This window comes from Erpetoichthys calabaricus, chromosome 5 (genome assembly GCF_900747795.2).
Source record: "Erpetoichthys calabaricus chromosome 5, fErpCal1.3, whole genome shotgun sequence".
Classification (NCBI taxonomy): Eukaryota; Metazoa; Chordata; class Cladistia; order Polypteriformes; family Polypteridae; genus Erpetoichthys; species Erpetoichthys calabaricus.
The window spans coordinates 250,364,935-250,392,923 of NC_041398.2; the positions used below are offsets into that span (position 1 = coordinate 250,364,935).

Genomic DNA, 27,989 nt, shown 5'->3' on the forward strand with positions numbered 1-27,989 from the left:
TTTTTGTTGTGTTGTTGATCGACTGTTTATTAAAAATGAACATGGAGGAGAAACAGAAACTGTCAGCTTTGAGTTCAGCGCCGGGTTATAAACCCGGGACTGGCATGGGCACACACAGAGGGGTACGTTGCTGCTGGTCCTGATTTTGGGTGGAAATCGTCTCCTGTTACCAATGTGATTAAATATTGAAATAAATTGACGTGATACAGTAAGTTATACAGTAAGTGTGGCTGCCCGTGTCCTGATTCTGATGCCCATTCCTCCCTCCAGAGTGAGCCTCTGCTGCCACCTGCTGGTCCAAGTGCTTCATCTCCACCTTCTCCTCCTTCTCCAGGCCCTCACGTGGACTCCATTAAGTTGGATTGATATCCCGTTAACTGAGGTCACCTCGGTGGACCGCACTCTTGTTTTGGGTGCCCGCTGGCACACCTGTTCTGGTTGCCCTGCCACCTTGCCATAGGCTTTTCAGCTCTGTAAATGCTGCATTTGTTGGCTCGACAAAAGTCACTTCAGTTGGAGAAGCTGTGGACGCTTTCCTGACCCCCGATGGCTTTGCCCCTTTACCACATGATGGCACCGCACCCCTGTCATGAGACGCCTTTGCTGCTGGAGTTACTGCGTTTCCCTGCACGCCAGCCAGCCCTGTGCCACCTTGTGGCATTTCATTTCCTACAGGGATGGGAATGGTGCCAGTGTGTTCAGGCGGGGTGCCTCCTTGATGGGCAGGCATTACCTCTGTGGCCGTGGTGCCATCTGGAGAAGCAGGGTTGGCTGGCTGTGGTAGAATTCCTTCAGGGAGTGGCACTTCAAGCTCAGGCTGGACCGGGCTCATACCCATCCCTGCACTTCCTGGGCTCAGTGGCAGGTAGAAGCCGGTGATGACAGGCGGCTGTGCGGGACAAAAATGAGGAGCAGATTAACGGAAGGAAAGAAAATCCGAGAAGCACAAGGCGGAGCGGGCACGGACACTTACACGCTGCTGCTGTGCCTCCTCTGAACTTGCTGAGCCCACCTAAAAAAACAAAAGCAGCTGGTCAGCTTGGCAAGAAGAATCAGGAGTCACAATCCCAGACTGGACATGCCACCCATGACCCCTCCAGGACTTGGATGGCTGGGGGTTTTCCTCTCTCACTTAGCCTGGGGGCTTTGGCAAGTTGTGGGGGCACCAGTGATCCAGAGAGAGCCACGCCAGCACCAGGAGCCACCAGTCAACTTCTTGTCACTCTGTCAGAGCTCCAGAGGTCCTCTGTGGAGAGAGGAGAACCTTCTAGAAGGACAACCATCTCTGCAGCAATCCACCAATCAGGCCTGTACGGTAGAGTGGCCAGACGGAAGCCACTCCTTAGTAAAAGGCACATGGCAGCCCGCCTGGAGTTTGCCAAAAGGCACCTGAAGGACTCTCAGACCAGGAGAAAGAAAATTCTCTGGTCTGATGAGACAAAGATTGAACTCTTTGGTGTGAATGCCAGGCGTCACGTTTGGAGGAAACCAGGCACCGCTCATCAACAGGCCAATACCATCCCTACAGTGAAGCATGGTGGTGGCAGCATCATGCTGTGGGACTGGGAGACTAGTCAGGATAAAGGGAAAGATGACTGCAGCAATGTACAGAGACATCCTGGATGAAAACCTGCTCCAGAGTGCTCTTGACCTCAGACGGGGGTGACGGTTCATCTTTCAGCAGGACAACGACCCTAAGCACACAGCCAAGATATCAAAGGAGTGGCTTCAGGACAACTCTGTGAATGTCCTTCAGTGGCCCAGCCAGAGCCCAGACTTGAATCCGATTGAACATCTCTGGAGAGATCTTAAAATGGCTGTGCACCGACGCTTCCCATCCAACCTGATGGAGCTTGAGAGGTGCTGCAAAGAGGAATGGGCCAAACTGGCCAAGGAGAGGTGTGCCAAGCTTGTGACATCATATTCAAAAAGACTTGAGGCTGGAATTGCTGCCAAAGGGGCATCGACAAAGTATTGAGCAAAGGCTGTGAATACTTATGGATATGGGATTTCTCAGTTTTTATATTTTTAATAAATTTGCGAAAACCTCAAGTAAACTTTTTTCTCGTTGTCATTATGGGGTGTTGTGTGTAGAATTCTGAGGAAAAAAATGAATTGAATCCATTTGGGAATAAGGCTGTAACATAACAAAATGTGGAAAAAGTGATGAAGCGCTGGGAATACTTTGTGGACGCACTGTATGTATTTGTGTGTATATAATTGAGAGATGGGTACATGACATTTAGAAAGGTAGGCAAAGGTAAGATGTTAAATAAATAGATATGATAGGCACCATATGATAGATAGATATGAAAGTCATCTTATAAACGATTCAACATTAAAATAGATAGGAAAATAAGAAAGGAACAATATAAGAGAGAGAAAAGTACGAAAGGCACTATATAATAGTCTAACCTGCTTAGTCCTGAACAGAGTCAGTCATGGGAGGTTGCCAGAGCCTATCACAACTAGCATAGGGCGAAAAACAGGAACACACTTTGGACAGGGTGCCAGTCCATCATGGGGTGTACACACACACACACACACACACATAGAGGAAACCCACCAGGGCCAAATGCTAATCCACCTAACCTGTACAGCTTTGGGCTCTGGGAGCACCCTGAGGAAACCCCCACAGACATGGGGTGGACATGCAAACTCCACACAGGGATGACCCAGGGGGAGCAAACCCTGATGTCTTTACTGTGAGGCAGCAGCACTACCAGTGCACCACCATGCTGCCCCCACGGTACAATAGATAAGTAGATACGAAAGGTGCTATAAAATTGCTGACTCTGAGTTCCTGCAGCCCCCCCATCCAGAGTTGGTCACTTGCCTTGTGCCCAGTATCTCCACCATAGGTATGAATTCCTTTATGATCTTGAATTCAGTAAATCGGTTAGAAAATTGAGAGTCGATGATCATTAGCAGTCAGTTCAGTTTCTTAGCCCCCCCCCTACGTCCATGACACAGAACACAGCCTCACTCTCTCCCATTTACTGTTAAGCAAGAGTGAAAGGGAAGGTCTGCAGGACGGTAGTGGGAGCAGCTGTGTTATAGGGGCTGGAGACGGTGGCACAGGAGACACAGCTGAAGGTGACAGAGTTAAAGATGCTGAGATTTACATTGGGTGTGACGAGGATTAGAAATGAGGTCATCAGAGGGTCAGCTTAGGTGGGACGGTTTGGAGACAAAGTCAGAGAGGTGAGATGGCGTTGGTTTGGAGAGATGCTGAGTATATTGGGAAAAGGGTCCTAAGGGTAGAGCTGCCAGGGAAGAGGAGAAGAGGAAGGCCTAAGAGAAAGGTTTATGGATGTAGTGAGAGAGGACATGACGGTGGTGGGTGTAACAGAGCAAGATGACAAGTACAGGAAGATATGGAAGAAGATGATCCACTGTGGTGACCCAACAGACAAAAGAAGATGAAGAAGTGTGACAGGAGCTCATGGCGGTGCAGTTTCCCTAACCCTAACTTTCTCCAATCTACTTAATCCAGTTTAGGGTGACAGGAACTGGGAGAGCATCTTGGTAGCATTCGATGTAAGGTAAGACCCTTTGAGTTTCATGTTACAAATCTGGTCCAGTCTTGTTTTTATCATTTAAAGGTTATTGTTAAAGACAACCCCATATTGGGGTTTTGGGGACACGGAAATGAATTCACGCTTTTATTACTTCATGGCTGGATTATTGTAACTCCTTGTTCTCAACACTTAGCAGAACCAGTCTGCAACTGGTTGTGGATTTTAGTTGGTGGTGGATTTTAGGAGGCCCAGACCCCTCATAGACCCCGTGATCATCAAAGGTGACTGTGTGCAGAGGGTGCAGACCTATAAATATCTTGGAGTGCAGCTGGATGATAAATTGGACTGGACTGCCAATACTGATGGTCTGTGCAAGAGAGGACAGAGCTGACTATACTTCACTAGAAGGCTGGCGTCCTTCAACATCTGCAATAAGATGCAGCAGATGTTCTATCAGACAGTTGTGGCAAGCGCCCTCTTCTACGCAGTGGTGTGCTGGGGAGGCAGCATTAAGAAGAAAGACGCCTCACGCCTGGACAAACTGGTGAGGAAGGCAGGCACTATTGTAGGCACGGAGCTGGACAGTTTGACATTTGTGGCAGAGCGACGGGCGCTGAGCAGACTCCTATCAATTATGGAGAATCCACCGCATCCACTAAACAGTGTCATCTCCAGACAGAAGAGCAGCTTCAGCGCCAGACTGCTGTCATGGTCCTGCTGTCTGACAGACTGAAGAGATCGTTCCTCCCCCAAACTATGCGACTCTTCAATTCCACCCGGGGGTGTAAACGTTAACATTATACAAAGTTATTGTCTGTTTTTCACCTGCATTATTATCATTCTTTAATATTATTTATTGTATCATTATGCTACTGCTAGAGAATGTGAATTTCCCATTGGGATTAATAAAGTATCTATCTATCTATCTATCTATCTATCTATCTATCTATCTATCTATCTATCTATCTATCTATCTATCTATCTATCTATCTATCTATCTATTATATAGTGCCTTTCACATATCTATGTATCTATCTATCTATCTATCTATCTATCTATCTATCTATCTAACTGGTGCAACAGGCTGCTGGAAGCCTCGTCAGCAGGTGTAAGTCCTCTGCACATGTCACCCCTACTTGAGCCTCATTACATTGGCTGCCAGTTAGTTATAGGGTCCAGTTTAAGATGCTACTTTTAACATATAAAGCTCCAGTGAATGTTAAAGATCCGCTAAACGAATTTCATACTGGCAGACCTCTTACTGTAGGTCACCTGACCAGAGCCGACTCGTCACTCCACGCCACCGATTAGAAACAGAAGCAGATAGAGCCTTCTCAGTTATGGCCTCCAAACTCTGGAATTGCCTCCCCCTGATATTAGAACATCTAATTCTGTAATTACATTTAAATCACAATATTATTTTAGGCAAGCATTTTTTTCTTGTTGATTTTTATATCTTTTTTTTATCATGTATTTCATTTATTTATCTTTTTTTTGTGATGGCTTGCTAATTTTATTTCCTTTTTGGTTATTTATCTGGATTTATGTGAAATATTGTAATACATGTTCTGTTGTTGTAAAGCACTTTGTGCATATTGTTTGAAACGTGCTGTATAAATAAAGTCATAATAATAGAGAAGCAGTCTTGAATGGGGGGCCACTTCATCCCAGGCCCACTCACACCCACACTCTCACAAGAAGATCTTGGATTCTCCACTTAGTTTGGCTTTAGGGTTGTGGGAGGAATAAAATGAAGTCCCCGAAGAAACAATGGACAGACCCAGAGAGAACACACAGAGGACACACAGGCATAGAATTTGAACCCAGGAAAGTGGCTACACATCCGTTAAAAATGAGAAATAAAAAAGAGGATTTCTTACTATCTGAGGCTGGATGAATATGGCGTACACCTGTAAAAGAGAGCACATTGTTACTGGTCAAGATGGGGTGAACATGTTAACCTGCCTGCCTTACACACAAAGGGCCGGAGTGTTAAATAAAGCGGACTGAGGCAAAGCACATTTCCTTACTGGACATGAGATGATATGCATAATCCACATACAATACTCATTGAGACACAGGCTTGACAATACAAAACTCCCACAATGCAGCACATGCTTGGGATGATGGGCAAAATAATAAAAATATCATCTGGGGAAAAAATGAAAAGGATTAAAATATAAAACAGCTATGAAAAACAACATCAATGTGTATTGTAGCAATTGGCTGGGGACACCTCCACGCTGGAAGGACTGGGGGAGCAAATGTGGCAAGAGCCAGTAGTACCTCCCCTGGGACACTAGATGGCAGCCCCCCTGGGTTGTAGCAGTGCCTCGGACTCCCACAAGGCTCCATGGGACTTGGAGTTGGATACAACCCTGTTGGGATCCGTGGGTGCCACCAGGGGGTGCTGCAGCAGGAGCTGCTGGGCTCTTATGGGAAGTTCTTCTTCCACTCCTGGAAGTCATCAAGCAACTGGAGCACTGCTGGGTGCCTTGTAAAAGGAGCCACTACTCCGGGAGCCAGAGTTGGGAGGAAGAAGACGAAGCTTGACCAGAGGAGTGGAGGAGAAGAAGAGAAAGAAAGGTAGGAAGAGAATTGTTTGTTTCTGTGCTTTGGACTCTGCAAGATGTATGGGAAATAGGGGAAGGTGTGTCCCATGAGGTAAAAAGAAAAAATAAAACGTGTGTGCCCCACGCTTGTCTGTGTTGGGCTTAGGCGGTGGTGCCAGCCTGGTGGTCCACAGTATATTCTTTACCACTTCTCTCTGACATCCATGACTTTTGCAGCAACTAACTTAAATGCTCCCCTCATCCCAATCACGTCGCTGAATCAATTGGCAGTTTTCAAACTATCCTGCCTGTCCTTTCTAACTAAATCTGCATGCTTCAAACTTTGGAGACCTGTAACAGACATTGTACCCATGACGGACCACTTAGCAACATTCATGAAATTAAATGAACATCATCAGCATATAAACATGTATGATATGTGAAAATGAATGCCAGTGTCAGTTTCTGCCCTCTCTTCGAAATGCCCATGTGCCGTTTTGATGCCTGGATGTTCGGAGTGAACCATAGTTTGATATTTGAAAATATTGATATATATATATATTGTGATAGACGGCTGGGACGTCCCAGAATGGGACGAGTGGAGAAGGGCAGCCTTTCCAGGACACTGCCTCCCCCAGGACGCTAGGTGGCAGCTCCCCTGGACAGTAGCTGTACCCCAGATTCCCGCAGGGCATCATGGGACATGGAGTCCATTTTCTCTGCCCTGTTGGGTACCGTGGGTGCTGCCAAAGGGAACTCATAAAGGACCTGGGGACTTCTACTTTTCCTACAACTAAGAAGTACTTCGGAGTCACGAGGACGGAAACCCACAGTACTTCCGGGATGCTTGAGTAAGGATGATGTGGCATCTGACCCGGAAGAAGAGGAGAAGCACTTCCGGGTCATGGAATATATAAAGGACTGTTTGAGACCCTGCAAGCTGAGCCGGAGTTGGGAGGTTGGGTGATGAAGCTGCTGGGAGTGGAGGATTATTATTGTATTATTATTGATTATTGTTATTAGTGAATTGTGGTGTGTGTGGTGCTTTGTGCACTTTATTGAAGAAAATAATTAAAAATTCTTCTTGGTGCTTTATACATGTGTCCTGGACGTCTGTCTGTTGGGTTTCACGGGGCAACAGCGACCCCTAGTGTCCACAATATATATACTATATACTGTATACTGTGTGTATATATATATATATTTCTTACAGTACTACAGGTATTGCTGTGTATGTAATGCTTAACTTTCATTTTTTTTACTACTATTTCATAATGTTAAAAGAATTACTCTTCTAGGAAAAGGCCACCGTGACCAAAGTGCCTCCTGAGTTGTCATCTCAAACCACTTGCCGGCCTCAACTGCACAGGACAAACAATCCAAAGACAGATGGGAGTCCTGACAACGCACGTTCACTCCGGCCATGTCAAATGATCAGGAGTGACAGCGCCTAGGGGACTCTGACTCGGGTGACACGACTCGCTGCCTGCCTTTTCCAAAAACGTAAATCATCTCCGGGTTATTGTGAAAGTGAAACCGTATTGGTGATGATCATCACACTGGCCTTTGGAGAGTTAAATATGAAGGAGGGCCTATTCAGCTTCACTATTTTTATTGAGATCTCGAGAAAACAAAGTTTGTTTTCTCGAGATAACAGAATAATTTTACCGAGATCGCAATAAAACAAAAGATCTTGTTTTCTCGAAATTATGAAATAACTGTATAAACGTTTAATGTTTGGCTTATTGAAGCCACGTCCTGTTTGAAATGGCAGAAGAGGAGAACTGTATTGATCAGCGCATCACATTTTTGTTCAGTCAAGGGCTGACACAGGCTGAAATACAGATAGTTTAGAAAATAATAACGTTAGTGTCCGTCATTTAAGAAGACGGTTAAGCATGGCTTCAGCTGTATATGCGTCGCAATCTAAGCGAGCCTGATGCCAGGAGCAAGGTTACATTTCGTTTTCTCGAGATCGCGATAAAATCATTCCATCCTCCCTCGGCTTCCGTAATTCCCATTTATCATGGTGCCAGAGAGGGTTGAAGTGTTCTTGTTGGTTGCACATGCAAGTAACAATTTCATGGTGCACTGTACACGTGACAGTACAGCAATTACCAAAACTTCTGTTACTTGCATATTCGGGATGCAGAAGAGAGGAAGAGCACTGAGGTTTTTTTTTTCAATTCTGGAGTTTTAGACACCAGAATGTGAGTTTTGTCCACTAGATGGCAATATTGAGCTTCTGTTAAGCAACGTCCAACTTGACGGTTCACTGTCAGGCGTTTGAGATGCACTGGACTTCTCTGCACCTCATTTAGCTCAAATTTTAAATGATATTAAATTGTATTTGTGTTCATAAGAATTACTTACTACTACTTTGGAATCATTTAAGTTTTGCTCAATGCCCCCACATCTCTCTCTCTCTCTCTCTCTCTCTCTCTATATATATATATATATATAAAATCCAACGTCTGTCTGTCTGTCCGCTTTTCACGAGAGAACGACTTAACGGATTTAGATCGACTGTTTTTCTAGAATCTGCTTGAACATTCCCGTTGATTTTGCGACTTCTCTCATTGCGCTAAGTATCATAATTTACTTGCGGTACCGATTTATTTGCGCGAATCCTCGAGAGAGAGAGACACAGGGGGGCGGGGCCCTCCTCACTCGCGCGCATGCCACAGGGCGTGTATCTTACCTCCGCTCAGTTAGCGAATGAGAGAACGACTTTACCGATTTAGATCGGGTGTTTTTCTAGAATTTCCTTGAACATTCCGGTTGATTTGCGACTTCTCTTATCACGCTAAGTATCAGAGCGATATATTCGCGCGAATCCGAGACAGAGGCTGCGAGCCGAGGGGAGGGGGAAGCGTGACGTCAGGTGTAGGGAGCCGGGCGCGACCCTCCTCACTGTCCTGTTTCACTACTACTGGGGGTGAAGCCGTGAGGGATGGCTAGTATGATATAATATTTCACTCCTCTTCATTTCTAGTTTTGCTAGATGTCAATCTTTTAAGGGCTTCTCTCAATTTCTGGTGCCATAGACTCAAAACCCAAATTTTTCGGCCATGTTAGTGCATGAGATTACACCCTTATGATAAACAGTAAAGTAATACAGCAGGTGACTTCAATAAAAATAATCAGAAGGACTTGACGGTGTAAATGCCACATCAACCAACCCCTGGGCTTCACCCCATGTGGGATACGAGGGGTCCAAGTTACTCGTTTTCACAAAACTTTGAATAAATAGGTATTGATGATACAAGCATGTGGAGTGTAGCTTTATGATATTTCGAGGATGTTGACTACCAATACGATAATATTTTTGCTTTACGGGTGGTCCTAGCCTCCCTCTAATAGCCACTCTCAGAAGGCTCAAAAGAGCACATTTCAAACATAAGCAGGTGGGGTATCGTTTTCGATTATTTCAAAGTCAGTGATTACGAATGTGATGTTATTTTTGATTTTTGATCCTTTACTAGCCTTCTGTGGACCCCTGTCCGAAGGTGACAATGAGACATTTTTATTGCAATCAAGAATTTAAATTGGAGCACAGATTTGAATATTTCAAATATCTGACGTGACTATTCTTGTTTATTATGTACTCCTACAAGTCATATGGACCCCCTAAATTAGGGCGGCTTACGCTAATTCAGACTTTTGACAATATGTTACGACTGTGGTCTGATTATTTTGTGTGGCTGCGTTCCATGGTGGGTGCGTTGCTCCTATTTGTGCTTAACTTTGGGTCGTTTGTTCTTTCCTGTTTGGTCCCCTTTGCCCTGATTTACTTTTTACTTTGTATTTTAGCTTTCCCTCGTCTCTTCCTTGTAATATTGTCCTGATTGTAAATGGGACCACCATGTCTCTGTCCTTACAGGTGTTCAAACCTCACACCTTTGTGTGACTCAGAACTCGGATGCTGAGATTTGTCAAGAAGCCTTCAGATTCTGCACACACTGCCTAACGCTACGTAGTGATCCCATTGTCAGCGTCTTTTAATGGAACTGAGCTCATTGGACCGTCTCTGCCACCCTGTAGGGAACGACTGGCCCACTCTCATAGCCTGACCAGGATCTTCTTGGCAAGGCTAGTCATTAAAAGGCACACGTTTGTTAATCCGACACTTACTTGTTGTGGCACATCCGTGTCAGCCATCGGGGTGAGGAGTTGCAGCGCTGGGTGATATGAAGTTTGCTAAAAGGGAAGAATGAAGGCAGAATGAGACAACGGAAAATCAAACAGACAATCGTGATCTGACATAGTAAAGCCTACCCCTCCAGGTGATGTCCAGGGGTACCATCTCTGTGCGATGCTGTGTACAGCCGGAGCCTAAGGAGGTGTAGCGACTCGCTTATGGCCACACGCAGGGACTGAAATAATAAAACCTGTAGCCCACCACAGCAGACCACTAGAAAATGGACAGTGTAAAGGCACAGGTGAATTCTGATCAACGAGCCTGAAAACCCTTTCATCCGATTCACTGGAAATGGGGAGAGACTCTGCAGCACGGACTCTGCAGCACGGACGCACTGTTCCCCATTATACGTGTGCTCACTTGGCCTTTACCTTTTATTAGAACATTAGAACACTCGAGATGAGAAGAGGCCATTCAGCCCAACAATGCTCGCCAGTCCTGTCCACTTATTTAAATCAAGTTGAGTCCCTGAAAGTCCCTCAAGTCTTACTGTCCACCACACTCCTTGGTCGCTTATTTCAAGTGTCTGTCGTTCTTTGTGTTAAAAAAAAAAAGTCCTAATGTTTGTGCGAAATTTACCCTTCACAAGTTTCCAACTGTGTCCCCGTGTTCATTTTAAAATAACAGTCTCAATCCACAGGACTAATACCCTTCATCATTTTAAACACTTCAGTCAGGTCTCCTCTTCATCTCTGTAAAGGCTCAGCTCTTTTAATCTTTCCTCACAATTCATCCCCTGTAGCCCTCAATCAGCCTAGTTGCTCTTCTCTGGACCTTCTCTTGTGCTGCTATGTCCTTTTTGTAGCCAGGAGACCAAAACTGCACACAGGACTCCAGATGAGGCCTCACCAGTGTGTTATAAAGTTTGAGCAGAACCTCCTGTGACTTGTACTCCACACATCAAGGTGCTATATAACCTGACATTCTGTTAATGGCTTCTGCACACTGTCTAGAAGTCAATAGCTTAGAGTCCACTACAACTCTCGATTTTCCGACCGTCCATTGTGTATTCACACCTCACATTTTTACTTCCTTTGTGTAATTCTTTACATTTACTGACATTAAATTTCATCTGCCACAAGCCTGACCAAGCCTGTCTGCTGTCCAAGTCCTTCTGTGATGATATAATGGATTCCAAATGATCTGCTAATCCACCTCTCTTGGTATCATCTGCAGACTTCAGCAGCTTGTTCCTTATCTTCCTATCTAAATCAGGCATGTCAAACTCACTACCATTGGTGGGCCGCTTCGACTGCCATACGTGCGTCAGCGGACCGTACTGTAACAAATACTATTATACAAAGTTACTGTAGCATTCTTTCCAATACTGAAAACTTTAAAAAATGTAACACATAAAGTTTAAAGTTTAAAGAAAAGCAATTTATTTCCATGCATTCTCTATACAACAGTGTAGAATTAGAGTCTTAACCTTGCTAGGTCCTTATTATATTACTAGGCTCACCCGCCTTTTATCCTCAATTTGTGTGCACTCCATGTGTACATCAGGCATGTAAGTGTAGGGAATGAGAACATCAAAGTGCTCATTCATAACATCTCCCGAAAACCTAAGTTTTTTTATCCTCTCGAGTGCCTGTCCAAACTTGGAGTGTAGGACTCCATAATAATATACTTGAAACTCATTGGGGAACAACTCTCCCGCTGCCATTAGCTCAGAAATGGTACCATAAGTTTGAGACTTTGACATTTCAGTGAGATACTGAAGCTCATTTGTAGGCCTATAAGAGGTTCCTGACGGCATCATTGTAAATGGCTGAAACCTTGACCAATTACTTAAAACATGTCGTACAATGTCAGCCCGAATCTGTACCGCTAAAGACGGAGTTTCATGCACTAAATAAGCTATAGATGAGAATAAGCAAGCACCATCTCCCCTGATATTTACTACGCGGTGAGGCATTTGTACTCCATCAACATTAATTATTTCCAGAGACATAATTTTGTCTATTTTTCCAGCGCATCGCGCACAAAAGCAAGGGAACGATGGGAGCACCAGAACTCTGCTCACATCGCGTCGCTTTGTACCGCAAGTCTGTGATAAGCGGAATTCCGCTACGCTTTGCACTCATGGGACGGAAGGACAATCCCGACCGCTTTTATACAGTAGATATATCGCACAGTCTGGAGTAGAAAATCATCTTTTACCTGGAAAAAACGAAACTACAAATCCCATCGTGCATTGCAAAATGGACGGGGCGTGCGTGAAACTCCGCGCCTGGACGGAAGGACAATCCCGACCGCTTTTATATAGTGTCTTGATGATTGATATTCATTATATTATATTCATTGCTTATATAGGAGCCTTACAGTGTGATATTTATTTCTTTTGTCCCGACACTTGGCATCTCTTGTTAGTAACCAGTTCGTCAATATCAGGCTTGAAATCTTGTGCAGCTGCAACTTTTATGAGGGATGAAAGGTGCTCGATGGTAAGTCTTGCGCGATGTGGGGTTTTGGTAGCTTTCATTAACAAAAACAACTGCTCAAAATGGTAAGTGCTTCCGAACATTGACAGTACTCTCGATGCCAACTTACGGACCTGCACGAGGGTGGCAGGTAAGCATACAAGCCTGGCACACCAACTTCGTTGTATTTTGCCTTCAGAATAGAATCTGACTGCACTTCGATCAACTCCATTTGGATATTCTCAGGCGCATTCTCAACGTTGTAAGAGGAGAGCGCAATGCCCACTGAATTAATTGCTCAGTAATTCAAGTTGGAAAACAAATCCTCCAAAAATCAAATTTTACTTTACTAAGTTTACTTCAAAGTTTATATTGTAAAATAAGCCGATATGCAAAAAGCCACCTGACCTACAATAATTATACAAACTCAAAATCACAAAAATATGTTAATAAACAACTCACCAACTTCTCGTGTCCACTTCAGATCTTCAGCTGTAGTCCGCACTAACTGTTCGTTACAATACTATCACAAAATTACATGAAACTAGAGCAAAAAACATGAAAATATGCGAGCTATTACTACTCGTGATGGTCAGTTCTGCCCAGTGGTCAGTCTCAGCAGCCCTAGTGTAGCCTGCCAGGGGCGGCTCTAGGCTCGTGGCGGCCCTGGGCAGAGAAAGAATCGGTGGCCCCTTCGTCTGGCAATGTCAATACGGTATCTTATGAAAGCGTTGCGGACACTGCATAGCTGCCTCGTGCTCATGACACGCTTCTATATACGCGTATTCATAACTTGAAAACCAAGTGGCGGCCCATGATATTCTCATTACGGCAAAACATTATAATACTACATATAGCTTACAGCGTACTAATTAACAAGAAACAGAATGTTTTTCGGCCACATTGCCGTCCGCTGTGTCGTTATTTTCTCTTTCTGTTTTATATTCAATATATATTGGCGTGGCGGCCCCTGGGATTTGGCGGCACTGCGCAGGTGCACAGTTAGCACATGCCTAAGGCCACCCCTGTTGCAGCCTAGCACTTCAGTTGCGACGCTGCGGCTCATTAACTTTGGACAAGGCTCGTGGCTATACTAGCAGATGACGTTTCCGGTACCGTAATACCATGGGAAAACGCGCTTTTGTCAGAAGGCAGAAGTAAGAAAAGTCAATAAGTAACACCGAAGATGCAGAATGATTCAATCACAAACGATAGTAATCATTTTGTACAAGTTCAGTGCTAACTAGGATCTGTCATGCGGGCCGCACAGATTTCTGTTGCGGGCCGCGAGTTTGACATGCCTGATCTAAATCATTTATAGAGATTTAAAAAAGCAGTGGCCCCCACACTGCCCCCTGCAGGTCACCACTCTTAACATCACCCAATTCTGATGAGGTTCCTCACACCGTCACCCTCTGCTTCTTGTGTCTGAGCCAGTTCTGCACCCGTCTCTACATAACACCCTGAACTGCCACTTCTATTAATTTGATGCCCACGCTCTCATATGGCACCTCGTCAAATGCTTTCTGAAAGTCCTCATCAATCATCTCATCTGCTCCACTCTGGTCGTATCCGTTTGTTGCCTCCTCATAGAATTCCAGCCTGTTAGTAAAACACGACCTCCCTCTTCTGACCCCATGCTGACTATCCTCTCCTTGCCAGGTGTTGCTCCATCTTAACCTTAAGAATTCTATCCATTAATTTTCCTGTGATGTATGTTAAGCTTAATGGCCTGTAGTTGCTCTGACCTGCCCGTTTATCCTTTTTATATAATGGGAGACCTAGGAATCTCTACTTTCTACATCGCCCGGAAGTACTCCAAAGTTACAAGGACAGAAACAAGCTAAATGGAGAAATGCTGGTTTCTTTGGTCATTTGCATCTTATTGCTAAAAAAAAGAGCAATTAAAACAATAAATCCAGCTGTTTAAGACGAAAATAAGCACTAAGGGTTGAAAACCTTAACGAGCGAGACCACTACAATGTGTCACTTGAGCAATAAGTGCTTCTTGTTAATAAAGCAATTGGGTTGGAACCAAAACCTGCAGCCATGGCGGCCCTCCAGTAACGACTGTGCCCATCCCTGGTTTAGGGGATGTAATTGTAAAGATGGTGAAAGCGACAAAGTGAAAAGACAATTTAAAAATAAAAATAAAGATGAAGGAAAGGCTTACCTGCTGTTGGGGGTGTGGAGGTGCGGGGATGTAATTGAGTGGCGCTGAAGGCTGTCAAAAGAAGCAGAGAGTGGAGTTAACTCAAGAGGAGACGGGCAACACCACCAGAAACTTATCAGGGGAAGCATCAGCTCATTCCAGGCTGGCACAAGGAGGTCCGCTGCCAAGGAGGCTCACTGATTCCTTTGGGGTATCTGGCATTTTTTTACATCAACTCACCGGGGACCTTTTGATGTGCCTACCATGTGTTTGGGGGCATTCACAGGCACCTTTGACCCAGAAAACAAGTACACCAGTGGGTCTCTTTGGCTGGAGAGGCTGGCATCTTTTTGGTACAACACCTTAAGATGTTCATTTTCCTTGAATGATCAGCAGATTTAACACATTTTACTGCAAGCTTTTTAAGCATTCCCTATGACTCTCGAATGTGGTGAAATGTGTATAGGTGTGCGAGGTGTCTCGTGTAAAAGAATAAATGTTCTCATCCTGCCCATTCAGTGTGGCATCTTAGTGCTCATCTGCTAAAGTTGGTGGAAGAAGTTACAAGGCCATATAATGGCATTTCAATGTAAACACTGTCACACACGTGCAAATAGGAGGAAGCTGAGTGGACCAAGTGAAGGTATTTACCTGCCAGGCTAGGGGGTGGCAGGGTGTGGTAAACCTACTTCTGTTGTCTCTGCAGGCCAAATAGGGGAAAACCTATCTGATTCAACATTGATGACGTCACTTCCGGTTCCGGTGCCAAAACAGACGTCACTTCTGGCCCCGGTGGCAAGACTGATGTCACTTCCGGCACCAAGACTGACGTCACCTCTGGTTCTGGCACCAAGACTGATGTCAGTTCCAGCTATAGATGACATCACTTCTGGTTTTGGCTTTTGAAGCCGCCATCTTTTTGCATATCAGATCAGTTCAATCTGGAACTCAACGAGTACACTTCAACACTATATTCAATACCCTTTATGTAGCCAGCTAGGGATAATATATGGGTGGCTGCCCCAAATGTTTTCGTGTGCTGAGACTGATTCTTTTGACAACACGTATTTTAACTTGTCACAGTATAAACTCCTGTCATTTAGTTACTTTACTAGAATTGTTTTAACTGTGTTACATTTGTGTTTATAAGCAAACAATATGTAAGTGTCTTGAAGGACAGGCATTTCTAAGGATTAATAACTTCTGACTGTCAGTAGGACCACCAGGACAGAATACATGTGTGTGAATGAGAGGGAGGTCAGCGGAGTGGTGAGGATGAGGGGAGGAGAGTTGGCGAAGGTGGAGGAGTTTAAATACTTGGGATCAACAATACAGAGTAATGGGGAGTGTGGAAGAGAGGAGATAAAGAGAGTTCATGCAGGGTGGAATGGGTGGAGGAGAGTGTCAAGAGTGATTTGTGACAGACAGATATCAGCAAGAGTGACAGGGAAGGTCTACAGGACTGTAGTGAAACCAGCTATGTTATATAGGTTGGAGATGGTGGCACAGGAGACAGAGCTGGAGGTGGCAGAGTTAAAGGTGCTGAGATTTGCATTGGGTGTGACGAGGATGGACAGGAATAGAAATGAGGACATTAGAGGGCCAGCTCAGGACCGTTTGGATGGTTTGGAGACAAAGTCAGAGAGGCCAGATGTGCAGAGGAGAGATGCTGGGTATATTGAGAGAAGGGTTCTAAGGATAGAGCTGCCAGGTAAGAGGAGAAGTGGAAGGCCTAAGAGAAGGTTTATGGATGTGGTGAAGGTGATGGGTGTAACAGAGCAAGATGACGAGTACAGGAAGATATGGAAAAAGATGATCTGCTATGGTGACCCCTAACAGGTAGAAGAAGAAGAACTATTCTGCACATAAAATATTTCATATATCTATATGTATTCATACCAGGCATCTGTACTACTGATCAGTATTCCCATCTATATCCTCCTCTTTTTATGTACTACTACCTGAAAATTCAAATACCAGGGTAGAGTGGAGGCCCTGAGGCTAAGGATCTGTGCTGGTATCCAGAAGGTTGCCAGTTCAAATCCCCCGTTACTGCCAACGAAGACCCTTACTCTGCTGGGCCCTTGAGCGAAGCCCTTAACCTGCAGTTGCTCCAGAGGAGCTATACAATGGCTAACCCTGCACTCTGACCCCAAGGGGTATGCGAAAACTAACAAATTCCTAATACAAGAAATTGTAAAAGGTAAAATAAAGAACAAAAAAAGAGAAAGATATATATACTCATTTGTGTGTTGTCTTATTGCACTTTAATGTGCTATTTGCACCATACTGTCTATTGCACCTTACTCTACTATTTGCACTGTCTGGTGAGATGCTAAACTGCATTTTGCTGTTCCTGTACAATGACAATAAAATCTAATCTAATCCCGTCCAATAGGTAATGGATGTTCTATACTAATTGAAATTGGAAAAAATCAAATTCTCACTTAAAGGATCTGTGCAAAATTTTTTAAAAACCTGGCAGGATCTAATTAATATCATTTTAGAATAAGCATTTAAATTAAGGAAGCAGATTGTCTTCCCAGTTTTTACTCTATTTATTTATTTGTTTGCTTGTTTGTTTGTTTGTTTTTCCTACTATTAAAGTTTTACTCTATTGGCCTAGCTCTCTTTCTTATGTGTGGGGGTTGATTTGATTCGAACCTAGTTTTGTAAAATTTGACTTGCTTGTATGGAATGCTAGTTTATTTTAATAAATCCAATAAAATGTTTAATAATAATAAATAATAATAATAATAAAATAAACTAATTCCATCCTACATAAAGTTTGAGGTGGTGAGGGGAGCACCCTGGCCCGACTTGCATTACTTTCACACAGGTGTAGAACACACTGTATATTACAGAGCTGGCACATCTGTACTTTAGAGAGTTCTTTTGAAGTCAATTTTGTCTTTCTTAAAAAAATCAAGATTTTGGGTTTACTTTGAAAGATAACAACTTTTCAGTTTTATGACACCTTGAAAAATATGATAAATAGAAATAATTTACTTCTAGTTCACGGGGGTCGAGTGAAGTGAACTCTGGGAGCTTTTATCATTAAATGGCAGGCGTGTTAATATTTTTGTTCATTGTTATGTGCAGCTTCTTGATCAAAAACTTCAAAAGGAATTGCATTCAAGGGAGAAAAAGTTGTTACCATCCAATGAAATAAAAAGGACGTAAGCGTCAAGTGTCGTAAATTGTTTACTGACATGCATTTAGATTTTATTCCATGACTTCTTTTGGATGTTCCCCAGAAAAGTGGAGAAGTCTATGCACACTGTCAACCGTGAGAGTTTTGGGGGGCACCTTCAGGGCTCCAGTGAGGTAAGCAGTGACACTCGCATCTGAAGCCAGTTACCAAAAACAAAGCACGAGACGAACCGTAACGCAAGGCAAAGGTCAAATTCTTCAACAAAAACATTTTCTCTAAGTAGTTTTTTTTGCAATTTCTGTTTTATTTGCACAAGTGAAAGTTTCTTGAGAGTCCTCTCTAAATTTTGGCAATTGGTTAATGTTGCTTTATCTTGTACGAGTTGTCCCCCATGGCTCCGCCCACATAGTAGTGTAACAGGACAGCGAGGAGGACCCCGACCCAGCTCCCTACTCCTGAGGTCCCCGCCTCCTCCTCCCCTCAGCCCATAGCCTCTCTCTCGGATTAGTGCAATTAAATCCGTGCCACAATCGAACTCTGATTCTTAGCGCAATGAGAGAAGTCGCAAAATCAACTGGAATGTTCAAGCAAATTCTAGAAAAAAAAACGATCTAAATCCGTTAAGTAGTTTTTTTGTGAAAAGTGGACAGACGTTGGATTTTATACTTATAGAGATATTATGACATATATTAGGGGTCTCACGGCACAAGCCATGCAACCACACCACATCATGCCAACCAGACGCACACAATGGCAGTGATGATGATATACTGTGAATGCTGCTTTAAGAATACAGAAAATTAAAAACAAAAAAAAATTCCAAAATCGAAAAAAAAAAAAAATTCTAATAAGCTGTTAATAGCACTTAGGTGAAGCAATTAATCAGGTGGTAACATTCAAGTTTTTTAACATTTCAACCACTTAAAGACCCACAAATTCATTGATACTAAAAAAATATGAAAGACATTACCAGTCAAATTCAGTTTGCTCACTACTCTTAGGTACCGTTACACCAACATGACTACCGCCCATGATCCTTTGCAAATGCTGTGTTCCTTTTGAAGTGGGAAGTCAGAATTTCTGAGCTCAGCTGGAATTTTCAACTGCAGGGCACCCTTAAGTCAGATTCCCAATTCGAAAATTTCAGGACTTGTCTGTCAAGGCCAAGTTTGTTCAACTTCAGATCATGACGTCAATTCAAAATGGCAACGTACATCACAAACTTTAGTGAGAGCTAGTCATTAGCACTAAAACATAAGTAACATGATAGTTATAACTGGATACTAACCCTCACCTATTCTGTTTCTCTTCTTGGTACTCAAATGTGGCACTTGGTGCCCACGTCCCACCTGCCAAGTTGTTTCGCCTGCCTAAGGTAAAGTCATCCCTGATGGAGGATTGCAGGAATCGTGGGAAAGAGGTGTCCTTTCATCGGATTAGCGCTATTTCAGCTGTGGAATGGCCAAATGGGGGCGGCAGCTTGATGAATGAGGTCTCCAGGACTCTAAATATATCCAAATCTTATTATGGGATATCATCTACTGTTAAATTCTGCTCCGTACTTCTAAAATTTTTATTTTTATACTGTATTGAGGATTTATTGTATTCTGTGTATTGTATTGTATTGTATTGTATTGTATTGTATTGTATTGACCCCCTTCTTTTGACACCCACTGCACACCCAGCCTACCTGGAAAGGGGTCTCTCTTTGAACTGCCTTTCCCGAGGTTTCTTCCATTTTTTCCCTACAAGGTTTTTTGGGAGTTTTTCCTTGTCTTCTTAGAGAGTCAAGGCTGGGGGGCTGTCAAGAGGCCTGTTAAAGCCCATTGCGGCACTTCTTGTGTGATTCTGGGCTACACAAAAATAAATTGTATTGTATTGTATTATATAGCTGCAGCGTTAAACTGTTTATTAGCATTTCTTTTTACTTGAGTCTCATTAAATTAGTCGTACACACGGTGCTGTCTGACTTCTATCTGTGGACAGACATGTTGCTACAGTTGTTGGATACACAAAATACTGTGTAATACGTTGCTATCAACTGATATATATTCCGACGGAGCAAGTACAACAAAGAATTCCCAAGACGCGTCCATTTTGGTTTTCTTAATATATTACTAGATCACAGTCAACTTGTGTGTGACGTCACTAACAGCTCTGACATCTCACTTCCGTGGTAAACAGAACACAGCATTAACCAACCGAGATATACATAGGAATGCTCTGGGCCTTGGCAGCCATGCTTGATAAGGGTAGATGTGCATCTCTTGTCCACTCCTAACTACATGACTTCAAATCCAGCATATGGGGTCTCTTGAATTCCATTCCCTGCCTTCCCCCTAACATAACCTTCAAATCCATACTCTCATGAAGTGAATATGAACCAACAAATGGATCATTTTCATTTTTCAGGGAATACTGATCAAATCAAACCTCTCAACAGTTTTAACAGCTCTGTGCTCACATAGTTAAGAAGTGGCTCCAATTCCCGATCACACTTCAAGTCATGTCTATAGATGATTATTCGGATTATGGTCATTTCTTTTTGATTCTTTTATTCAACCTACTGTATGTCATAAACTCAATGTGACGTCAGTGACTCAATGGATTCTTTGTGTTACCTGAGGCTGCTGATCTGGAGTCATCGGCCTCAGAGGGGACTGGGGTGTCAGAGGCACATTTCCATAAATGGGATCAACATTGATGAACTGAAAGAAAAAAAAAAAAGAAGATCAAGGTGTCAGTGCGGATCACGTTATCAAAATCTCATCTCCTTCAGATTTGTTCTCAAAGCACTTTGCAAAACCTTCCAGAATGCATTCCTTTTATGTCATAGATCTTTCCATTTTATAAACAGACTCCAGTTTTGCAGATGGTGAAGTGCTTTGTGAAAGGTGCTATATTGGATAAAAATGGACCCATAAGCATTTCCACCCTTGCATTATCAGACTCGCTTAAAGAGGGAATCTGAAGCCTTTCTCTGTAGCACTGAGCATAAAGCAGGAACAGACAATGGACGGGAGGCCAGTCCACTGCAGATATATAACTCCTTGAGACCACTGACCAAGTCTCCATGGATGAGGGGGCAGTAGGTTATTCTTCTTATCCATTTCATGGCTTGTCCCTGAGTAGCTGCTGAGTGTTCTAAATAAAATATTAGTACAGTATACTATTGTTGAGTCCACCTGGCCTTCTCAGACTCCATCTTCTCCTTACCCTTTTTAGGTAGGCTACGTTTGTACATAACCTATAAAACATCTACTATTGATGCCATGTCAGTCTTTACGCATGAAACTTCTTGGTTCCAAAATGTGAAAATTAGATAGATAGATAGATAGATAGATAGATAGATAGATAGATAGATAGATAGATAGATAGATAGATAGATAGATAGATAGATAGATAGATAGATACTTTATTAATCCCAATGGGAAATTCACAATTGGACAACTTACTCATGAAGGAAATTTCTTGAATGCCGGACGCTACACAAACTTCTAAAATTTGAAAACCTCTCAGTATTCCCATCTATATGGGAAAACCTCTCATTGAATTTTTCAAACTCATTTGTTTTGAAACAGAACATTTTTGGCGACTTTCATTACAGATTAGTTTACTGTTTTAAATTTACCTTGACATAGATCGCTCCAATTTGTGTTCTTTGTAGATTCCCGACTTTTGTGCGAGAGCCGCTACGGAGGACAAAACTGAATCAGCCTCAGAGGAGCGCGCTGCTTCAGAATTGGTCTACAGAAGTAGCTAATGCGCCTGCGTAAATGTCACCCGCGCTTAGCGGGTTTGTAGAAGCGACTGTTGCGCGTGCGCTGCTTCTAGTCAATAATATCCGCTTGAAATAAGCGGCTACGGCGCCTGCGTACATGTTGCGCGCGCTCCTTGAAGCCGACTACTGCGCCTGCGGGGCGGCATTCGCGCTCATCAGCCACACCAACGCACTTCTCTAATACTTTTTTTCGTAGCGGTAAGGTAAGTGGCATACTGTTTGTGACCGACAATGTATAGAATGCAAGCAATTCGCACTGTATAGATTTGAATGAGAAAGAAAAGAGCTCCCTAACCGCGGCTTGGTGACAGTTTGTGCTTACCGCGAATAGACGTGTGCTCAGGACTAACGTTATGCTACAAACAATCTTGCGGCTGCGTTACCTACACTTTGTAATGATTCAGTTTATCTCTGACACTTCAATTGATCAGCAAAGGGACACAATTATCTGCACTAAATCAAAGTCGGAGACAGCCGACAATCTTCCGAACTGGGTACATTGGTTATATTTAAGAAATCTGAACCGCAGTTTAGTTACCGATCCTCCTTAACCAACAACTAGGAATAAGACATCAAGTGAAGCCATTTTGACATCCCTTGAGTTGGACTCTGCTGTTTATAAAAGTTACCACAAACCTGTTTGGTCTCACTTTTCATCCATCCATCCATCCATTTTCCAACCCGCTGAATCCGAACACAGGGTCACGGGGGTCTGCTGGAGCCAATCCCAGCCAACACAGGGCACAAGGCATTGTAAAAAGGTATTAAAAAACATTTTATGTACCCAACTAACCTATGTCATTACCTTCTATTATCACTGTTATGTTTTAATATGACTCACAATTACAAAGATATTTTCCAAAATAAAATGTGGTAACTCGCTCCTTAATGAAGCCAATAAAAAATTTCAAATCTCTAAAATAATTCTCCAGACTCACCTGAATCTTACACCATCTGGACATTTTCTTACTTGTTGAGTTCATTTTTCAATGTATTGCTCAGATGGTTCAGAGGCACAGCGAGTGCTGTAGTCACCTCAAGCCATTTGGACCCCAATCTAATTACTGCCTGAAGGTCATACAGGGGTCTGTCAGCTTGATCAGGTTGAACTGCAGCTTTGAAGTGGTCTGCCGGGCTGTGTGCGTGTGTGTGTGTGTTTAATCGACCTATAATGGACTGACCTCACTTCTAGTTGCTGTCCTGCCTTATTTTGCTCCTCTTTTAACTGGCAAAAAGTGACAAGTGGCAAGTTTAACACATTGGGAATATTCACTATAATGAAAATAAATAAAGATTAAGCTGTAGTCAGGGCCCTAGATACAACTACAAGAGGAGCGAAGGATGTGTAATCCTGTGATTTTAACTTCATCAGATCTATTTGAGGTTTGCCTGAAAGTACATGAATGTGTGCCCCTCTTAGCTAATGTCAATGACACAAGAAAACATGGAACTGGGTATAAAGGAGGGCTGGGGACGGGAGGCTTTGGTTGTTGTTGGTCATGTCATGTACCACCGTGTCCTGCTCACTTTTGTTTGCCACCTAACCATGCAGAAACTGGACAGTCAGCCAAAAATCCTGCTGTCAACCTGTTGGGGGAACTGGGACCATTTTCAGGAAAGCCAATAATCATAAACAAGTCCGAAGAATGGACTGGACAACCGGAAATTAAAGAGTCGAGCAATTACCTGAGGGTGTGTGTATAGTAGAGGGACTGAGGACTGAGGGAATGGCTCCTGGAAGTAGGCTGGGGGTGCAAACATCTGCAAAGGTGACTCCAGTGGGCTGAATGGTGGCATCTGAGGAAAAGAAAAATACAGGAAGACATGCGGTTTGTCTTACTTGTATAGCAATTTTTACACAAATCTATTGCACAGTGTCGTTTATGTTTTTTATTATATAGTGCCACACCTACCATTATACAGTAGTAGCCGTCCCCCATGGCTCCGGAGGAGAAACTTCAAAAATCAATAAACAAACAGGTATCGCTAGCTAAACGTGAGGGAGGAGGGGCCTGCCCGGCTCCCCACTCCTGACGTCACACTTCCTCCTCCCCTCGGCTCGCAACCTCTGTCTCAGAATAGCGCCAATAAATTACTCCTGCAAGTGAACTCTGATTCTTAGCGAAATGAGAGAAGTCACAAAATCAACCGGAATGTTCAAGCAAATTCTACAAAAAAGAACGATCTAAATCCATTAAGTAAGTAATTCTCTCGTGAAAGCGGACAGACAGACAGATGATGGATTTTATATATATATATATATATATATATATATATATATATATATATATATATATTTATTAGATAGACAACTAGATGTTAAAGGCGCTATACATCCATATATATATATATATATATATATATATATATATATATATATATATATATATATATATATATGATGTCTTTAACATTTTACTTCACATATATCTATCCAACTATCTGCTTTGTCTATTATATAATGTATTTCATATCCATTTACCTTTCAATGTATAATAGAGTTTTTACCTACCAATCTACAGCATCTGTTGTATCCATCTATTACTGTATATGGTGCCTTTCTCATCTAGTTGTCTGCATATCTATCCATTACTTTATGTCTTTCAAATCTCTGTCTGTCCATCTATCGTTTAAAGATGTCTGTCTATTGTATACTGCCTTTCATATTTCTGTCAATTTTCCTTTTATTTGGTGCCTTTCAAATCTAACTATCCATCTATTTACTGTATCCATCCATCCATTTTCCAACCCGCTGAATCCAAACACAGGGTCACGGGGGGTCTGCTGGAGCCAATCCCAGCCAACACAGGGCACAAGGCAGGAACCAATCCCGGGCAGGGTGCCAACCCACCGCAGGGCACACACAAACACACCCACACACCAAGCACACACTAGGGCCAATTTAGGATCGCCAGTCCACCTAACCTGCATGTCTTTGGACTGTGGGAGGAAACCGGAGCGCCCGGAGGAAACCCACGCAGACACAGGGAGAACATGCAAACTCCACGCAGGGAGGACCCGGGAAGCGAACCCAGGTCCTCAGGTCTCCCAACTGCGAGGCAGCAGTGCTACCCACTGCGCCACCGTGCCATCTATTTACTGTATCTGTTTTTTAAATAGAGTCATACATGTCTGTCTACTACGTCATGCCTTTCACATTTCTGTCTGTCTTACATACTTTCACATTTGCTATATCACTGTTATATTATCTGTCTTTTCATTTCTTTTTTTATGTCTAATGCTGAGTTGTATTTCTGGACACACTTACCTGAGGAGTCTGAGGCGTGTTCATCAGTCCGTTATAACCATAAGGCTGTATCATCTACAAAGAAGCGAACAGAGTAAACGTCGTCAGACATGCTGTGCAGTCTTTGTCTTTGATCAGCACATGGAGATTCTCCCAAAGGAAACCGTCATCACCCTCAGTGAGATTCTGTTGGCTTAAGGCTCAGGTTCTGTTCCAGTGAGCTCCTGTCCCCTCTCTTCTCCTGCCTTGTTCTTGGTTTCTTTTGGCTATGTCACTTACTCTCTTCATACACCCGCTTGTGTCATTTTACAGGAATAATAGCAGGATGAGATGTTGAAAGGAGGCCGTGAGGCTCTGCGCTTTCTTTAATACCCAAAATGTGCTAAGCCCCAATTTGCTAATAAGCAATGTACTTTCAATGAGTCAAGTGTGCAGAATCATTATTTCAGATAACTTGCTGGCTTTTAATAACATATCCTCTTGACCTTTTGATTCCTGTATCAATCACTTTTAACCACATTGTGTTGAAGAAAGGCACTCTATTCAGTCAAATTAAACCTTTGTTACACACATACAGTATGACATTCTCTTATGAGTGAGTGCTTTGTATTCACTCACTTTATGGAATCCCCGTTCCCAGTCATCTCTTAAGTGAATTACTGACATAAGTGCACCACCTGTTTGTTTGTAAAGTGTCCCAATTCCCAATTTGGCTTTTGCTGTCATTTCCCAATATGCTGGGTGGTCTTATAACCTTGTGATTGATGTCCCTAGATAGGTTTTGCTGAGACTAGCCAAGGTTCAACAAAACAGAAAGATAAACCTGTCTACTTGAATCGGGTGCACTGCGGCACAGCGTGCAGGTTGTGATGTCTGCAGAGACCTTGAAATTGAGTTTATGAGACACCCCAGGTACTCAGGGTCAGGTGTGAAAGCATTTCCCATTTTTCCCATTTCACTGAGCACCTGCTCCATACATCCACAGAAATGGGTGGGTGACGGCACTAAAAAAATGAAATCGAAGCAAGTGAAAAGTGTTTATCTCATGAGATTAAATCTTGTTTTCCCCATTGTAAGAATTATTGATGTATTAAAAATGTGTATTTACGATTTTTTAGCTTACTTTAAGAAATGTTGTTAAGCCAATTTTGCTTACCCCATTGGCAGATATTAAATTAAAGCAAAATGACTCTCATTTTAAAGTTTATCCATCCATTTCCTAACCCACTGAATCCGAACACAGGGTCATGGGGGTCTGCTGGAGCCAATCCCAGCCAACACAGGGCACAAGGCAGGAAACAATCCCGGGCAGGGTGCCAACCCACCGCAGGACACACACAAACACACCCAGCCCAATTTAGAATCACCAGTCCACCTAACCTGCATGTCTTTGGGAGGAAACCCACGCAGACACGGGGAGAACATGCAAACTCCACGCAGGGTGGACCCGGGAAGTGAACCCGGGTCTCCTAACTGCGAGGCAGCAGCGCTACCACTGCGCCACTGTGCCGCCCAATATTAAAGTTTAGTTTTTGTATATACATTTTTTGCACTGTGTGCCTTTAATGAAATGATGCCCTCTACAGGCCTGTACCCTTCAGTGTATCTAATAATACTGAGACAGGCACTGCCTCACGGTGGGCTTCTTTCCAGTAAGGAGAATAAAAAAGAGAATAGAGCAGAGATAGCCTGCTGTCACCATGTGAAGCAAAACAATTTAGAATGAAACTGAAAGAAGAAAGACAGAGCTCATTGTGCCACTAGTGCCCACAGCCACTTCATTGTATGCGTTTACCTCTGCACTGGCGCTGCCAATCACTCTTCCATTTTGCAGGATCTGTTGTGAGAAGACAAAAGACAAAATCCCTTTCAGACTTCAGTCAAAGTGCCCTGTCACCAGCCGACTCGCTACTTACTGGTAGTGCCGAGGAGACTTCAAGAAGGCAGAGCAGCCCGATGAGGGTCCTCATTCTGATCTGGACAAGACACCTGAGCGTTGGTTTCATTTGTGGAGCTTCTCCCTCTTAACTTGGCAACTTGTCCGATGGGTGGAAGCGCTTTATTGTCTCAATGGAGAGCTCCTCTTAAGGTGGCACAATTTAAAGGGCAGAGGCAGGCAATAAGGGGGGCCGTGATGCAACTGTTCATTACCGTGGTGGGCCACATTCCAGCTGAGGAGACGTGCCTACATGTCATTAGGCTCCAGAAGTGCTCATTACACAAAGCTCGGCAAATGACAGCATACAGAGCTCCAGCAGACACCATGCTGACATAAAGGGCATCCCTGAGTGCAGCGCTGAATGGAGAGTTTGTGCAAAATAACTCAGATCTGCAACTTTTAGTGCCGGGATCCTAAAATAATCAACCATACTTGTAAGTCCATTTAGCCATCTCTTTTCAAACCCATTTATACTGAGCAGGGTCACGGGGAAGCTGGGCTCCATCCCAGCAAGTGTCGGGCATATCCTCCATACAGGGTGCCAGTTCATCACAGGGTACACACACACACACACTAGGGCCCATTTATCTAACCTGCATGTCTTTGGTATATGTGAGGGAACCCATGCAGACATGGGAAGACACATGCAAACTCCACAGAGGGAACACCCAGGACGTGAGCCCTGGTATCCTTGTCTCAAAGCAGCCGCACTATAACTCTACCATCCTGTCTCTCCTCCATACTTGTAAGTTTATTTTTTAATTGGCCTTTCTGCTCTGATGTGTTAATCTCTTATGTACCATCGGCTCATCTTCACTTGCATACTGTAACAGACGGGTAGCCTGGCTGGGACGTCCCGGTAATGGAAGACTAGGGGAAGGCAGCTACTTTTGGAAACTGCCTCCCCCAATACGCTAGATGGCAGCTCCCCTGGAGTGTAGCGGTGCCCTGGATTCCCACAGGGCATCCTGGGACTTGGAATTCAGTATAACAGCCCTGCTGGGTGAAGTGGGTGCCAC

At 43.5% G+C, this 27,989-nt stretch overlaps 2 protein-coding genes across 2 annotated transcripts in view; one reads left to right on the top strand and one right to left on the bottom strand.

The window, feature by feature from the left end:
• Window positions 1–27,105, bottom strand: LOC114652395 (uncharacterized). Its single transcript, XM_028802777.2, has 10 exons — window positions 26,948–27,105; window positions 26,827–26,868; window positions 25,053–25,106; window positions 23,471–23,581; window positions 20,625–20,711; window positions 14,871–14,921; window positions 10,208–10,273; window positions 5,402–5,431; window positions 974–1,012; window positions 1–889 (listed from the first exon to the last, which is right to left on the bottom strand). The coding sequence occupies exons 1-10, from the start codon at window positions 27,035–27,037 to the stop codon at window positions 374–376; spliced, it is 1,086 nt and encodes a 361-aa protein (XP_028658610.1). The 5' UTR covers window positions 27,038–27,105; the 3' UTR covers window positions 1–373.
• The window catches only part of pkd2 (polycystic kidney disease 2), a 913,849-nt gene that overhangs the window by 825,824 nt on the left and 60,036 nt on the right, over window positions 1–27,989 (top strand). The gene's annotated exons all lie outside the window — the stretch shown is intronic.

Bases quoted from the DNA above. Each gene is read 5' to 3' on its own strand.
- LOC114652395 (XM_028802777.2), bottom strand. From the start codon at position 27,037: ATGAAACCAACGCTCAGGTGTCTTGTCCAGATCAGAATGAGGACCCTC. The intron at 14,922-20,624 runs GTAACACAAAGA...TTCTTTTGACAG, and splicing joins CTCCAGATCAGCAGCCTCAG to CCTTCAGCGCCACTCAATTA. The intron at 1,013-5,401 runs GTAAGAAATCCT...TTGTTTTTTTAG, and splicing joins TATTCATCCAGCCTCAGATA to GTGGGCTCAGCAAGTTCAGA.